Source organism: Copadichromis virginalis, linkage group LG5, assembly GCF_057382275.1.
Source record: "Copadichromis virginalis isolate Kocher_CV1m ecotype Utaka linkage group LG5, C_Virginalis_male_GT1.1, whole genome shotgun sequence".
NCBI classification, from domain to species: Eukaryota; Metazoa; Chordata; class Actinopteri; order Cichliformes; family Cichlidae; genus Copadichromis; species Copadichromis virginalis.
This window is the reverse complement of record NC_140622.1, coordinates 18164319-18181322: the sequence shown is the minus strand read 5'-3', so window position 1 is coordinate 18181322 and position 17004 is coordinate 18164319. Positions and strand designations below refer to the sequence as shown.

Genomic DNA, 17004 nt, shown 5'->3' with positions numbered 1-17004 from the left:
AGAGGAAGGAGACACTTCACTATTTCAAGTCTTTCTTCTCTCCTCTTGTCTCTGCCCACCTTCCCTCCCTCCCTCCTCCTCCCTGTCCTCTGGTATAATACTCTGGCTGTGGCTGGTGGAGCTGGGTGTAATGTGGGTTAAAGCCTTGTCTGCCTGCACTCAGAGGAGTAAACAGAGCCTCATTGTCGGGACACATCGAGAAAGAAAAAAAAAACCCGCTACTGTTTATGGCCCAGCTATAGAGAGAGGGGAGGGTTTGGGGGGCAGATTCAGTTGGAATGAGTGTGAATCATAGGCATTTGGGGAGTTGCGGGGGAAGAGGAGTGGGAAGGGGAGAGTCGACAAAAGTATAAGTGACGGACAGGGAGAGAGAGAGCGAGTGAGAGGGGTGAGATCATGTTTTTGTTATTATTATCGTGCACTTGTGTTGAGCCATCTATCTGCCTAGATTAGCCCCGCCATGACATCATTGTTTTTCTTTCATTTCTAGTCTTCGCCTGATGTTGCCCAACTTTCTACTTTCTGCTAGACGCGCAATGCCGTACGTGCCGTGCAAACGTGCATTTCCGCACTTTTCCGCACTTTCACAACAAGCAAGTGACTTTATGAACATTAAAAGTTAACACAGCAGGACATCTAATGAGTCAGCCTGGCTTAACTACCCTCACACAACGACATATATATGACCGCGCAATCTCATGCACAGACAGCAGCAACCTGGGAATAACCTTGGCGATGACAGTGCAGAGAGAGAGAGAGAGAGAGAAAGGGAAGGTGGAAGGGAGACAGGGAGGGGTGATCTGGGAAAGATCAGAAGGTCCCAGGTCCTCCCACATTTGAGGAAACAAATAGCGCCACCATTCCGATACACATACACACACACCACACAGATGCACACCAGCGTTAATATGTGGAGAGGAGTTTAACAGAAAGTCTTAAGATAAGGCTTTGTTGCAATAACACATGAGCTCATATCCAGGTGGTTGTCTTGGATCATGGTTCACTAAGCACCAATGAAGTATACACACACACACACACACACACACACACACACACACACACACACAAAATACAGCTGCCGCGTCCTTCAGTAGACAAAATAAACTTCCAAGATTGTGATTTATTTTTCTAGCACTGAAGCAGCTTAGATCTCAGTTTAAATAAATGTAAAAGAGCCGAGTTTTGTTACTTCATCATCCAGGACCTGCAAGCTGATTCAACAATAATCCTATTGACTTAAAAATCTTAATTGAGTGGGGACTAGCAGCTCTTTGATCTTGGCGCTTTAAAAAAATTTTTTTAATTTGCAAGCAGATATCAAATCACTTCCCAGAAAATGAGTAAATTACTGATACTCTCTCATCCCCTCTAGGCACTTGAACAACGAGCATGCCCTAGATGACCGCAGCACTGCTCAGTGCCGAGTCCAGATGCAGGTGGTTCAGCAGCTGGAGATACAGGTGAGCAAGAACACCTCATTTTCGTTTGCTCACAAACAAAGTCATGAAGACTGTTTCAGCCTGTCAATGGCCGCAACTCGTCTGAGGCAGGGCAGAGTTTATGGAGAGCAGTGGAGCTTGTAATTTAAAAGGAGCAGTCAGCAGGGAAGCTGCCATTGCTGCTCCAATTATAAAGCTTCTCTGGTCACCAGCAAGAGAGAGTGAGGCTGAGAGGAGGGGAGGAGGGAGGGAAGAGAAAAGAAAAAGGAAAAGAAAAGAGAGAGTGAGACAGAAGCTAGAGAGTGGAGGGCCAGGCTGCAAGGAGTCTCTTGTTCTCAGAGTGGTTCATGCACGCAAACCCTCTTGAAACATCTGAATGGTCCCGCAGAAGCAAAATAACGAGAAGTGAAATGCTGTTCTTAAACGGCGCCGAATGTGAGAAAGTTCCAAACAAAGTTCAAATACAAAGACGAGTCTTTTGGCGCGCATTGGGACATTCGGTTTACTGAACACAGCGGCCACGTCCCTGTGTGTGTTTGTGTGTGTCTGGTGGGGGGGTGGGGGGTCCAGAATTAGGGTTAGCTTTTGTGTTTGGCAGTAGTGGTAAACAGCGTTTAGCTCAGCCCCTGAAGCCACCACCAGGGAACACAAAGTGACAGAGAGGCAGCTGGTGTCACATCACATCAGGACAGCCGTCTCTCTCTCCTTCGACATGTCACTTCATCGGCATCCCACCGCTCTGCCCCTCGCGTGCACGAACACGCACACGGCGCACACACACATGCGTGAAGCGTGTTTTAAATTTCTCATATTTGCATTCGGACACACATCGCCGCGTTCGCCTTGGCGTGGATCCGTTTTTTTGTTTTTCTAGAGGCGACACTTGTGTACGCTGCTACTCCAGCACAAACACACACACACGGGATTCAGCTCAGACTGTAACATCACCCTTTAAACAGCGGTTATCAAAGTCAAATGAGGACAGTTGTGTCTGCAGACTCGTGTGAGCGTCCGAGAGGGTGCCTGGTGCTGAGGTGGCTCACGCTCATGTTCTTCGTGGTGCTTGACCGGTTTTGGAATTGTAGGATGTGCCAATACCACACTATAAATGAAAGGGTTGTGAAATTAAATGTATATCAAAGTAATCCTGTCCACGCTCGTGTCTTTCAGCTGGCGAAAGAGAGCGAGCGACTCCAGGCCATGATGACCCACCTGCATATGCGCCCCTCAGAGCCAAAGCCTTTTAACCAACCTGTGAGTACACACCCAAAGTCCAGTCACATGACATGTGACCCCAAACCTAACGCTCTTCCTTCTTATTCACCCACAATCTTCTTTTAATAGCTCACTTTCTTTATTTCTACCCTTCTGGGTACAGTAACCTTCCTCTGTTACTGTTCAGTTTGGTATCGACGCCCCCTATTGACCAATGAGAGTTAATGTGTTTTTCATGAATCATAAAGGCCTACTTTTTAATTTTCCTTATACTTTGCTACACATTTCCACACTTTTTTCATCTCTTTCCTCACTCTCCTTTTCTCTGTCTTTAACTTGCAATGATACAGTGCATCGAATTTCCCAGAAGAGTAGGCTTTCACAATGTTTTAATTCCACATGCAAAGTTAGAGATTGCAACAAATCCCCACATTCAAACTGTGTCAGAGTTTCCTTTCATTTTTCTAAACAAATCCTGCATTTGAGAATTAAGATTTCCCAGCCTGTCTATGAGAGAGAGCAGTTAAAACAGCCTCTCACAATATTGTCAGTGTGTGCCAACAACATAGGATAGAAATTTGACATGGCGCGTGCGTCTGTGTGTGTCCACACTGGTTGGCGAGGTTGTTATTAGGTATCTAATGAATATTTCATTATTCAGATTGACGAGGAGTCTTATTAAAATATGAAGATGTTGAAATTAATTGTCAATTAGAGGTAGAGTGTCTTAATTTGAGGATATAAATGGGTGCAGCCGAGTGGCAATGTGTGTGCGCGTGTGCTCGCGCGTACTTGTGCGCCTGCCTGGATGATGTGTTGATCGCAGGGGGATCAGCTGCCATTTTCATCTAATGGGAAATCAGGAAGAGGCGTGTTCTGTCACCACTGGAGAAGAGCCTCAGGGTCAGGGATTGGAGAAGGAGGGGCAGAGGAGGAGCATCAGGAATGGAAACAAAGCTTGGCCTCAATTAACAGTGTTCGACTGTTGCCGTGGTGATGGGGCAGGGTTGCAGCTTTAATGAAGTACCTGTTAAACAGCCCCGCCCTCTCCAGTCAGCTTAAATGGTACAGAGAGGGGGCAGAGTAAAGAGGAGGCGATTCAACACATTTTGCATACATCTAGACAACACACACATGCACACACACTTAGTGGTTTTAATTAGTCCTAAACTAGCAGCCTTACAACAGCTCTCCCAGAGAGACTGGATGTAGTGGTTCTGTGTGTGTGTGTGTGTGTGTGTGTGTGCGCGTGTGCGTTCAAGTGTGTATCTGTGCAAGGCTCTGCCTAATTGGGCCGAATTGGTCCGTGAAGACTTCGCCACCGCAAAGCGCATGTGTGTGTTCCCTTCTTAAAAACATGCTGTCGTGTGGTTTTGTTTTTGTAAGATCAGGGTTAATTGCAGCCAGTGCAGTGTGTGTATAAGTATACATGTGTGTTCAAGCGCTCAAGTGTGTATGAGTGTGTGCGGTTCTGCACAAATGATAGGACCACATTTTCACAGGGAGTGTTGAAGGCCTTTCTTTTCTTATGAGTTAACATTAGTAGTGGCCCCTGAATAAAGCAGCCTATTATGATAGGTTAAATAATGTCAAATTAATGGTTGGTATAATTTTCAGTCATCAGGAAGGAAGTGGGCCTGCCGGTGTGTGTGTTTGCATTTCTGTCCTCTATGTACAGCATAGCAGGGGAACTTAATAATAGTATTCCGCTTCTGAGCTGAAACATTATGAATTTTCTGGGTGAAATGCCTGAGGTGAGGTGTCTTTTCACCTCCTCCTTGCCATGATTTTAAAGAAAGAAAGATAATCTTTCTTTGTAACCAGCTCCAGACCTTGACAGATGACAAAGGGTTAAGGTAAACATAAGGTCCGCCTTAATTAAATAGAAAACCTATTTGACGTTCCAGAACTAAAAAGTTCAACACACTAAGTACATAAACAATAAAGTTAGACAATGAAGTTTTATAAGCCCAACCTAAATAACAGTCTTCATGGAAAGGACCATGAAAAGGATCTTTTTCTCTTTTTTTGTGCTTTGAAACAATTTGCCCGTTCTGTGTGTATCGTTTTCTAGCTGAACCTGGCTTCCAGCGGCTCTCTCTTAAAGCGGGATAGCGAGGCCTACCCAGAGGGTCTTCCCCACCCCCCCACCTCGGCTGCCACCCCCATCACCCCACTGCGCCAGGGGCCTTCAGTCATCAGCTCCTCCAGCCTGCACACACACTCCCACTCACACACGCACGCTGTTGGGCCCATACGCAGGCGCAACTCCGACAAGTACTGCACCCCGATCGCCTCAGGTAGACTGAAATATCCATCTTCACCATCGCCTGATGCTCACAGTACTTTACTGAGAATACCATTACTTGTTAGTGATGCAACATAGTCTTTCTGGAGTCCAGAAAGACCTGAGGTGTTGACTGCTGCTTTACATTTATATATTTTTGCATTTTATTTTGCCAAAGCCAAAAAAGAGGGCATTTCCTCGCATCTCAGTGATTTCATGTACCTGAAAAATATTATAGTGTTAGTTTTATTAGTTCAGAAACTCTGCATAAGCTCACATGAGCTCATTTGAAATGTCTTCTGTCTTTCAGAGCTCGCCCAGAACTGTGAGTTCTACAAGAATGCTGATGTCAGGCCTCCCTTTACCTACGCCTCTCTTATACGTCATGTGAGTCTCTCTAATGATTCTTATCAGCATCTCTCCGTCTGTGTCCTCCTCTAACCTTTTTGTTCCATTTCTCCTTTCTTTTAGGCCATTTTGGAGTCCCCAGACAGACAGTTGACTCTCAACGAGATTTACAATTGGTTTACACGGAAGTTTGCCTATTTCAGGAGAAACACAGCCACGTGGAAGGTAAAGGCACACCGCATGCGCCTTTGCACTTTCCCATTTGTATGGCTTTTGAATCCCCTCCGTATTGCAGTTATACTAATCTCTGGTTTTGGTACAACACGGTATTCAGTGAATCTAAAATAAACGAGAGCAGAAGTAAAACGAGCCAATTAACAAACTAGTTTAGAGCTGTTTAGATGATAGAGCAAAACAAGCTGGGCCATATCTAGTAAATGAAAGTCTGGAATTCAGCATAATATTTTGGCTAAAACAACAACTGGGCTGGGTTTAAAGCTGATTATTGCACATGTAAATTTCGTCTGTGCTCTCTGCTGAAGCCCCTAACCCAAGAAGATGCAAACTTATTAGATGTATTTGAAACACTGAAAAAAATGACTGTACTTTGCAGTCAACTGTGTCAGTTTAAAGGCCTAACCTGAACACTTACGTAGTGATACGAGTACAATAACAGTCACGGTCTGAACACCCCTGCATACGCAGATTCTTAGGCTGACTTTGCTCAGCACCCACCAATATGACTGATTTGACAGTTATTGGCTGTTTCTGTCCTTTATGAGACAGTTTTCCTCTGCTCTCTTTCTTTCACGCTTTCCATTCCTCTTTCTTTATCGCTCCCTCTCTCTCCTTCTTAGGACTAAACAATTTTCTCACCTGCAACGCGGCACATGGATTGTCGACCCCACTTAGTCAAGCAAAGACACTTCTAGCTGTTATGCAGCCTCATTACAGAGAAACACATACAGAGCTAACACACACTGCTCATGATCGCACACTATATTGCCCATTTCTCCCTCTTCATCCTTCTCTCTAATACACACACACAGACACACACCTGGCCTGATCTCACCATTGTAGGTGACCCATTTTTACTGAAACCTCACACTAATTTGGGTGTCAGAAAGAGGGAATGTGAGGAAAGGAGCGAAGGAGTGAGAAGGGGACGACCACGGGCTTCTTCTAATAGCCCAAACCAAGGAGGGAAGAATGAGATGAAGACAGAGGGAGAGTTGTGCAAATGGTTAACACAGGCTAGCCAGGAATATCTTTACCTCCTCATCTGACTTTTATGAATTTTAACTATTAATGTCTGGCGTCTGCTTCCTGTGCCGCTGGCCTAGAAGACCTTTAAATATAGCTCTGCATGGCCTTATGTATTTATATAGCAGCCCAGTGAGTCAAATGGGGCCGTAGAGATATATGTCCTTTAATAAGCCGTTATATTTCATGAGCAGAGCAGCGGTGTCAGGGAGTGGAAGTCATTGATCAGAGAAAGAGAGGGGCAGAAAATGAAGAAGAGATGGGAGAGAGAAAGAAAAAGATGATTGAGAGAAGAGAGGAAATAAGTGCTAAGTGTTTTTTCAAGGTGCTGCACGATGGGCTGGGGTCTGTTATTTTTTAATGTAGATTCTCATAGTAATAATCTTTTTTTTGTAGGTGTTTTTCTTTTATTATTAAATTTAAAAAATGAAATTTATGTTGAAGAAATGCAATCAGGGCCAAATTAGAGGCTGTACTGGCACTTGCTTGTTTGTTCACTACATCTACTTTATGTAGCATCACATGCAGGTAGCCTGGCCCTGAATGCATCAAGTCAGAAACATCAACGTGTTCAAATATTAGCAATATAATAGCAATAGGACTCGGATTAACATCTGTGAACCTTCAATGCTTATTTTCTCTCATTTGTGAGGTACACAATTGGATCTTTCTTCCAAAATTTCAACCCCCCCCCCCCCCCCCCCACACACACACACACACACACACACACGCACACACACACACGCACACACTTCTCCCAGCCGAAGGGAGTGGAGATGAGTGGCACATGTGTGACCCACTGTAAATGACTGCTAATGTTTTAACTGGGAGAATTAGGCTTTCATCACGGAGACGAATGCAAATCGCACTGCAATAGCACTGGCGTCTGGAGTGTGTCTGTGTGCTTGTGTGTGTGTTTGCGCTGTCAGGGTGGCGGGCAGAGATTGGGGTCAGACTCATTTACAAAACTTAGCATCACGGCTCGGGGGTTGAGGGGATGCGGGGGAGAGAAAGGGTTCCTCCACTGATTATGGCTTGTGTAATTACGTGTCTGTGTGTTTGTATGTGTGTGTGCGCGCATGTGTGTATCTGCGTGTGTAATTACGGCAAGGAGTGATGCATGCCTGGCCTGTCCCTCCCTCTCGGCTTAGAACAGCGTGTCAGAGAGAATATGCAGGATTTAATTATAGACGAATTAAAATTGGTAATGAAATTGGGCATGAACAAACTACAAATAGCAGATGAAAAGGGAGGCCTGTCCCTGGGGGGTTGAGACGAAGATAGCGGTGTGCCCGCCTGCTTGGCTGTCTGAGAGCTTGTGGATGTGTGTGTTTCTGTGAGAGTGTGTGTGCTGATGATGACTGATTAGAAGCATTCTGTGATAAAATAACAGTACTAGAGAACCGCTGCCTTGTGTTAGCGCTGCACAGGGAGCTACATTGAGGTGCAAAGCGATGGCTGAAGAAGTTGCGGCTCCTATCCTTAAAGTCGCATTACTTATTAACTTTTGATGGAAAGCTCGTATTCTTGCCTCCAACTGGGTGACAGACTTAGTGCAAGGGTAGAAAAGTGTGGTTACGCTTTTCACTTCCTGTTACAACTTTTGCATTACACTTTAGGTAAAACCGAAGACCACGGATGAAATCTTATGAAATTAACAGCAGTCATCAGGAAACATTAGTACTACTAAACCAGTAGTAGTACTTATTAAATTCATCACTTTGCGGGATAAGTTGAGAAAGTGTTTTACAGTTATTTCAATAAGCCTGTGCATTAATGCAAAATGAGGTTCTTCATCCCTTTTGGAACATTTATGAGGCAAGAAAGGAGGCCGACTAATTTTAATGCTAAATTAAAAAAAAAAAAGAATAATTGTTTCTGCAAAGAGAGTCCAAGGAAAGTTAAAGCAAAATAAAACCTGAAATCTCAGCGTCAAGTTAAATATTAAACAATGAAAATGCAATAGTAGCTGATTGATCCTCGGTGACTCTTTTTGCCTCTTTTCACTCTTCGTCTCCTCAGAATGCCGTGCGCCACAACCTGAGTCTGCACAAGTGTTTTGTTCGTGTTGAGAATGTGAAGGGGGCCGTGTGGACTGTGGATGAAGTTGAATACCAAAAGAGGAGACCACCAAAGATGACCGGGTAAGCACCACACACATACACAGAGTCAAGTGAACACGCTGTCACATGCGCACGCACGTTTGCTTTCTTGATGCACGGTTGAGGCTGATGTGAGTGTGAGCTTATCGGTGCTGGCACTATGATTGCTTAAATGGACCCACTATTATTACCGAGAGGCCAACTCGGGAATCAAGAAAAAACAAAGTAGGGGCTGCTGGCCATTAATGTACATACTGTGTGTGTGTGTGTGCGTTTTTCCCTGTTTGTCGACTCCATTAGTAAGCAGCTGTGTGAGATGCAAGACAGGAAAAAACCTTGTTAGCACGTGTAAACAGATGTTCTTTCCAACCACCAGAGAATCCAGGGATAATTATGCACACACACCTGCACACCAGATATCAGAGACTTTCATGTGCATGTTTTTAGCGTCTGTTTACGGTCTGTGGATATTTCAGTAACAAACACATTTGTGGAATTTGTTGCAACGCTTTTGGTGATGTGACATCTTTCTCACATGTGTATGCAATCTGTGATCCTCAACCTCCTTTTTCTCCTTGTTTGTGCTTGTGTGTGTGTGTGTGTGTGTGTGTGTGTGTGTGTGTGTGTGTGTGTGTGTGTGTGTGTGTGCGTGCGCGCGCGCGCTTTATTTGTAGAAGTCCCACTCTGGTGAAAAACATGATTTCAGGACTCGGCTTTGGATCCCTAAATGCCAGCTACCAGGTAAGGCTCCTTCCCCCTACCACCCCACTTCTCTCAATCTCTTTTTCTGTCTCCACCTTTCACTCTCTCTTTCACACACACTCACACACACACACACACACCTAGTAGCCAGTCATAATCAAGGACACTAATATCAATTCCCTCTTATAATTAGCCAATTCCCTAACGACGTTCACACCACCTCCCCTCTTCTTCCTCCCACATTAACACACAGTCTCACCTCCCACCTCGCTTTTTCACACACGCGCCACCTTCATCACCGCGTGCGCGCCACAAGTATGCAAACACACACCGGACCCACCTCTTCTCCTTGTTTTAGTGCAGATGTACAAATCAAAAATGCACACACACACAGACACACACACATATGCGCATGTGCGGTTTTGGAGACCGAGATGATTTATAGCAGCAAGTAGTTGTCAATTAAGGTTACTGCATAAAATTATCGCCTGCCCTAGAAAACTCACCTCTGAGCCACTGAGAATTCCTTTTGTCTTTTTCCCCCCCTTCTTCTGGTGAGAGGGGAAGGTGGGGTAAGTATACCAAGCAGGGCCCCAACCTGTGTCTTCAAACATCTGGATTTAGAATAGCGGCCGAGGCAGCTCTCTTTAGTTCTATTCTCTCTCCTGCAGATGCGGAAGCTGCGCGGTGTGTGTTTAGATTGAGGTTGTAGCTCAGTCTCTCTTAACAACACTGCTGAGACTTTTGTGTCAACACACACACGCACTTATGACAGGGACTTAAATGTAAAAGCACAGACCTTGATATGGAAAGCACTGTATGTAAGTGCCCCCTAGTGGTTTGTCGTGCTCACTGGCACTCTGTATAGAAGAGCTTTAAGAGGTACAGAAAGGAAAATCTTCCTTATCATCCAATTACATATTTTAGGCAGACCTCCATGTCAGCTCGGTTTATAAAAACACTCTAATATCATTAAAGATTAAATATATCAGTAGAGATGTTTCTATTTGTCACATTTCTTTTATAACTCCACATATTTTTTCTCCAAACATGATAACTTGTATATTTAAAGTGACCACACGGCTCGCTTGTTTCCAGGCGGCTCTGGCAGAAAGCAGTCTGTCCCTGCTGAACAGCCCATCCCTGGTGACCCCTCAGTCTGCGCACAGCCTCAACATGCTGCATGTGGGCCACGATGATGTCAGCTCCACTGTGGAGCAGGTCAACAGCAATGGCAGTTGCAGCCCCACGCTCAGCCCTCAACAGTACAGGTATGTGGTACATAAAGGCGCACGTGTAAACTCCCACATGCAGAACATACAGGTGCTGCCAGGAAAAACAGGATGCCCATAATATTATGTCCATATGCTAAGCGTATCGACACAGATATATTTTTGGTTTAGTATGGGAGAGCTTTATGTAGATGCCTAAATTTTAAAATTATAAAAAAAAAATTTTTTAAAGTGGCAATATTAAAGAGAACCTTGTCCCCTGGGTTTAAGTAAAAAGTAGACTTTAAGTAAATGAACAGGTGTCACTGAAGAGTTTAAGTTCTATTATAACCTAAGCAAATTTCCCGAGACCTCAATCACAGAAGTAACTAATCTACTGGTTACATTTTACAGGATACATCAGCCAGCAGCAACAAAATATCCCATTTCCCAGTGCTAATGTGTGCAAGTTGTTGTATCAGGAATATTGCAGCTCATTAAATAAAATTGTATAAATGCAACCAGAAGCTATCGTAAACCATGGCAAGACTTCTGGAAACAGGAAATCCTTGTGGCATATTTAAAGATTATTTTTTCTTCTTTTCAGCATTTCAAAAACTTAAAAAGTCTGAAAGACAGCATCTGATGATTTGTTCTTCCGCTCTCTCTTCCAGCCACCCAGTGCATGTGAAGGAAGAGCCCACTGAAGTGGTGGAGGAGGACAGCCGGTCAGTATCGCTCCTGGCTGGTGTCACACACAGCCTGCCATTGCCAAGCGATGAGCGTGACCTGGAGGAGGATCTTCCCACAGAGGAGCTGGAGTAGGACAGATCTCAGACAAGCCGGAGGGACGGGACTTTTTGAGACCAATCCCCGAGCCCTTCTCGCCCGTGTGAAGAGGAAAAAAATTACCAACAGTACACTTATGAGAAAACAGATAAGAGAGAAAAATAAGAGAATGTTCTTTTGTTTTTAAGAAAATTCAAGCAACTAAGGATGACATTGAGTAACTTCAAAAAAACAACAAAAAAAACCAACAGGGTTAGATGACCTTCGTTACTTTCAGACACAAAAATAAGACTGTGGAGCACTGCTTTACCTCCATGTGTTGCTTTCTCAACACTTGGCTCAAAGGTATGACACCACTTAATGCATACACACTCACGCAAACACGCACACACACTCATTCACTTGTCACACCATGTCTTGTCATTCTCCCTGGAAAAATTGCCCTCTATGTAGAGAACCTCTAGAGGAGTGGACATAGACACAAACACGCGCGCGCACACACTCTCTCCTCCTCGGCCTACCACCCTGCATACACACTCCTCTCTGTTGTCTCGGGCTGCCTGGCTAGCCATTTTATCTCTACGTGAGTTGAGAGGACACCTAGATGTGTGTGTTAGAAAGAACACACACGTACACACACACACACACGCAGAGGATCATGTGTATATAGATGGGAGCGGTCATCAGGGGCTGTGCAGTATACCTCTCCTTCTTCGCCCTAGTCCAGTCACTTGCTTTTTCCATTTCCTTTGATCCGATTAGACTAAAACTGTTGGGCTTCTCGATGAGGAGGAAGGAAGAATACTTACAAAGATTACCTCCAACAGTACTTTAACACTTCTGCAGAGCAGGCACCCGCATCCACATCTGCGTGTGACCGGCCCTGGTCCCTGCCCAAACTTCTGCCAGCAGCAAGACACTTAGTGAGGGACTTCTTTAAAACTCTTTGATTCTATGTGGGGAAAAAAAGAACACACATCCCTGCCCCTCCTGCATCCTCTCCCATTCCACATCCCCACCCCCAGAAGACTGCAGGAATAGGACCGTTTGGTGCTGTTCTTCTTCTCTCGTCCATCTGCAGATGGAGTGATGTGCACGGAACACGTTTGAGAAAGAGAAGAAAAAAGAGGGGAATCTGTAAGAAACGATGGAGAAAGTGTCTACCAGAATATTGTGACTAAAAAAAAAATGAAACTGTTCATGATTATGGAATATAACAAGAAAAAAAAATGTGTGGTAGCTTTTTGTCATTTCCTTTTTTTTTTAATTTGTTGTTGTTATCATTGTTTATTTTTGAGGATCAATATTTCCAAGGTGGCGTTTTGACGTACCTTTTCTATGGATGCTGTTTATGTTTTTTGTATTGTAAGTTGTTTAGTTTACTCTGGTTGTTCACACCATTCCAAATGAGTATTGGCAAAAAACAAAAAACACAAAAAAAAGCTCAGTATTGTCCCAATTTACCTGATCCTTTAATCCCGCCCCTTTCCCTTTCTGTCCCCAGCGTAGCAGGCAAGAAATTGGGAGATAGCACTTAAAGTTGCCGTTGTCCAGACAGATTATTTAACAGCTGAATCTTTTTTTTTCTTCTTCTAATTATCTCTCACTCACTTGTTTTTGGTTGTGTATTTAGTTGGGAAATATCCATGATGCTTTAAAACTATATATAGATATATTATTATTGCAGTCAGAGAATACCTCATCCCACAGAGGTTCTGCCTGGAACTGTGTCCAAATCGTTAAAGAAATAAGGGGGGATTCTTTCTGGGGGACACCAAATGTGGCAACTCTGCTCAGCTTCGATTCAAAGCTCTGTGGTTGTAATAGTTACTGTGTAGAAGCTAGCTGCAATTCACTGTGTGAGTTTATGTTAAAGGAATAGCACGTGAGATTTCTTTGTTTCCATTAGCAGAAAAGCATTACTGTTCTCTACAGTGCCATACCAAATTTAACATTTATTTTGAATCTATTATCTGCCTATTCCCGTTTTTATTTTTGTTACAGGTAACCAAAGAAATATGTAGAAAACCAAAAACCCTGTAGTTCATTTTTCCCTTTGTTTTTTTTTTAAAATTCTTTTATTTAATTTTTTTAAGAACTGTCCAAAAGTCAACAAACCAGGAGTTTGAATTCTTATTGTTGTATTCATATAACTATTGTGTTGAAAAATTATACCTGACTTACAGTGCTGACCATTCCAAAAACCAAAGTGTGTAAAGCAAACTACAATTTGGAGACAGTTAGGAATGACCCACATTACTTATGAGGCCAAAAACTAGTATTAACAAACCTCGCACAGTTCCTCAGAAACACAGAAGAAAGAGAAAAGCACTTAGAGATGAAGCCCCGTCTCTCTCTCTCTCTCTCATACTCAGGCTCAGCTGTGTTCCAAACACAATCCTGGGAGTGGCCCGACTACAGTGTGAGCAGGCCTAAAAATAAAAAATAATATAAACACTCACAAGGCATTTGAACACAACAATTACCTTTCTGTCTGAGATTTAAAACAAAAGGTGAAATGGAAAAAAAATCTTTGAAACAGCTGCTGTTATATAGGTACTTTATATTGATACTGTTGAAGTTTTAAATCCATAAGAGAAAGCTCTTTACACATAAATGTTCAGCATTCACAGGAAGAAGTTGTGTACTGTAATCTGCTTTAAAAAAAAGTGATATCTTTGGGCAGGGAGGAGTTATTCCAAATATCTATTGATTATACAATAAAGAGGGAACAATGGAAAACAGCAAAAATATACCAATGTAAGAGGAAAACAACCAAGGGACGTTAAGTAATTTTAAAGATTGGTTCCTATTTTAATGTTTTGTTTTTATTATTATTATGTCAAACTATCTCTTGCACTTCAGATGGGTTTTGTTATTTAACGAAAAAAAAAATCACATTTCCGACGAGTTTGCGTTCACACAGGACTGTTTCCTGTCACATTAGAGACTGATTTATTACAAAGTACAAAGTGGCAGACAGAAATCTTGAAGTGAGATTAAAAACCAAAAATAACACTACCTCCTTTTCAAAACAGTTCAACACATAGCCAACGGGAGACTGAAATCTCTTAAACATTGTTTTCTCCATTCATCCTCAATGATGACTTAAAAAAAAAGCCAAAATTGTTTTAACGCTTACTTTAAAAGTGGCAACAAAAAAAGTATTTGGTGATCTGGACTCCCTAATACATCTGCTTGAGCCCAAAAAAACAAAATAAAACATAGAGGCGTTTCACTTTCCATAGATTTAAAAATGACTACCTCTCCTTAAACCACATCTGAAGCACTCTCTACGTCTCCAAATGTGCTGTAAAGTGCTCATTATCTATGAACAGTTTTCTATCAGCTGCTTCAAACTGACCATACTCCTGTACCCGATTAGCATCGAGCTATGTGAACAGCCTCTCAACTGTGTGCTTTGACTGTACGTGTGCATATTCATCATCAGGCGCAGCTCTCGGCCAATGAGAAGCTGGTCATTAATGGCTGCGTGTTGTTGCAGGGAGCTGGCTGTCAGATGTAGTGATGGGCTGAATATATTAGTGCCACACACACAAATAGACACACACATGCACACACAGAGGGGTATAATAGAAGTGTAGAAACAGGGCTAGGGGTTAGTGCAAACGGAGGCTCTGACCATCCAGATATCCAAAGACCCACAACACTGCAGCACCCCCTTTCACCAAAACACTCACAGAGACACTGAGAGGACTAACACATCACTACTAGTAATATCCAAACTAAGAGGAACTGCTGCATACAGTACATAGATGATCTCTGACTTGTGCTTTAAGGTACACCTGTAAACAAAGCTGTTTTATAAAGATGTAGATTGTTCACAGGTCACCATGTAACACTTCTGTTCTTTCTCCACCTTGGCATAACATGATGTATTCTTGTATATTGATGCTTGGCTTATCTCTCCAGGGCATTCTTTCCCATTTTGTCCTTTGATTTTTCTCTGTTGGGATTTCTTTCTCTTTTCTTTTTCTTTTCCTGAACCTGTTTAGCTATTGTAAAGCTTTCAGCTCTGATTCCTATACTGTACTGCTAATGCAGAAGTATATGTATTTATCATATTAAGTGCTGCAGGTATCTTGGTTTAATAGTTTGGGGTTTTTTCCAATGTTTTTTAGGTTTGTTTGTTTTCGGTTCTTCATAAAACGTCTGGGACGCTGATTTTTTTTTAAAAATGTATTATCTCTTTAAAAAAAAGAAAAAAATGAAAAGAACTAAAGTTAGATCAGTGGTTTAGGTAACACCTGTTTGTATATTTATCTTAGCTAGGTCTATTTTGATACTTTTTTGTCTCTGTACTGCATTTATGCATTTTTAAGGAAAGAAAAAAACAACAACATATGGAAAACAAACTAAAAAGTTTCTTCATTATGTATTGATACCTCAGAAGGACTTTTTTTCCGCAAAGACAGGACCAAAACCTCTGAAAAGAAAAAGAGAAAGAGGAAAAAAAATTTACGAATATGTAGCCCCTCTCTTGCTTTAAAAACTGCGGAGCTCTAGAAAGGTATTGCTGTTGGTCCTTTCAGGTGCCAATATGTGTCCCTACTCCCCTTGACCCCCTCCCTCTGACCCCTGACCCCTGTCATTCCTGTGTTGAACTCCGACCCGCAGAGCTGTCAATCATCTGCAGGTGCCGTGGGGGTGTCACTGAGTCAAACACCTGGCAGGTGGTGACCAGCCAGAAACCTCATCTCCCAGTCCCACAAAGGCAGATCAAAGACTGACACTGTTGCATTTTTGATACTCGTCCTCTTGCGCAGTCTCAATACCAAAATGTGGAATGACTCTCAGAGATGCAGCTCATCCTCTGACTACCAAAGGCATTGCAAGCAAAACATTGCTTAGTCCAAACTCTTGAACTCTAACCAAACTGTAACCAAACCAATGCCACAACTTTAACCAAACAAAGACCAAGCTACTTCCAAAACTCTCCATCGACTTCACTGATCACCTTTACTGATAGCTGTTATCTCGCATACATCCACGTAATGGTGTTGTAGGAGCAGCCCACATCCGGTTGACTGGTGACTAGCTCAAAGGACATGGGGAGATCAAATCGTAATGTGTGATTGGACAGTTCTGAGGTGTCATACGAAGGGGAAGGGACTTTCAAAGTGGAGCATTTGCCTGACGGTATTATCAAGTAGACAGCCAGAATCTGATGGAACTACCACTTCAGCTCTCCTCTGGTTAAACCTTAGGAATGTGTGTACATTTTCAGCAGTGACTCTTTGTATTGTTTCTTAGTTCAGTTTACCTGTTTACCTCTCTTTATCCTTTGTTTTTGTTTTATTTGTTTTATTTGTTTTAATGTTTCTTGTTATTTGAAAGTGTGACCCGAGGAAGAGGTGGGAACAGGGACTGGATGGTGGCTTTAGACAGACAGTGGAGCCCAGACCTCTGACCCTCCACCCCGGGTAGCCATGTAATGCCAGTCACTGCCCTTTCCTTCATGCTGTATAAAACACACACATATATCTGTGTATTTGTAACCTGAATCTTCTTGTGTCTGTCCATGCAGACAATAAAAAACTGTACAGTAGGTCTAGTTGCATGTAATCTGTACTAATTATTGACAATGGCATTATAAAATGCAATAAAATACTTATTACAATGTCCTA

The 17004-nt window shown here is 42.8% G+C and overlaps 1 protein-coding gene across 1 annotated transcript in view; it reads left to right on the top strand.

Moving 5' to 3' along the window:
• foxp4 (forkhead box P4) overlaps positions 1–17004 on the top strand; it is a 92841-nt gene extending 75837 nt beyond the window's left edge. Inside the window, exons 10-18 of the mRNA XM_085456330.1 lie at positions 1373–1460; positions 2610–2693; positions 4729–4954; positions 5252–5328; positions 5413–5514; positions 8575–8696; positions 9329–9395; positions 10455–10627; positions 11242–17004. Coding sequence (XP_085312456.1) covers positions 1373–1460; positions 2610–2693; positions 4729–4954; positions 5252–5328; positions 5413–5514; positions 8575–8696; positions 9329–9395; positions 10455–10627; positions 11242–11392 — 1090 coding nt within the window. The 3' untranslated portion in view covers positions 11393–17004. The remainder of the gene's footprint in view (positions 1–1372; positions 1461–2609; positions 2694–4728; positions 4955–5251; positions 5329–5412; positions 5515–8574; positions 8697–9328; positions 9396–10454; positions 10628–11241) is intronic.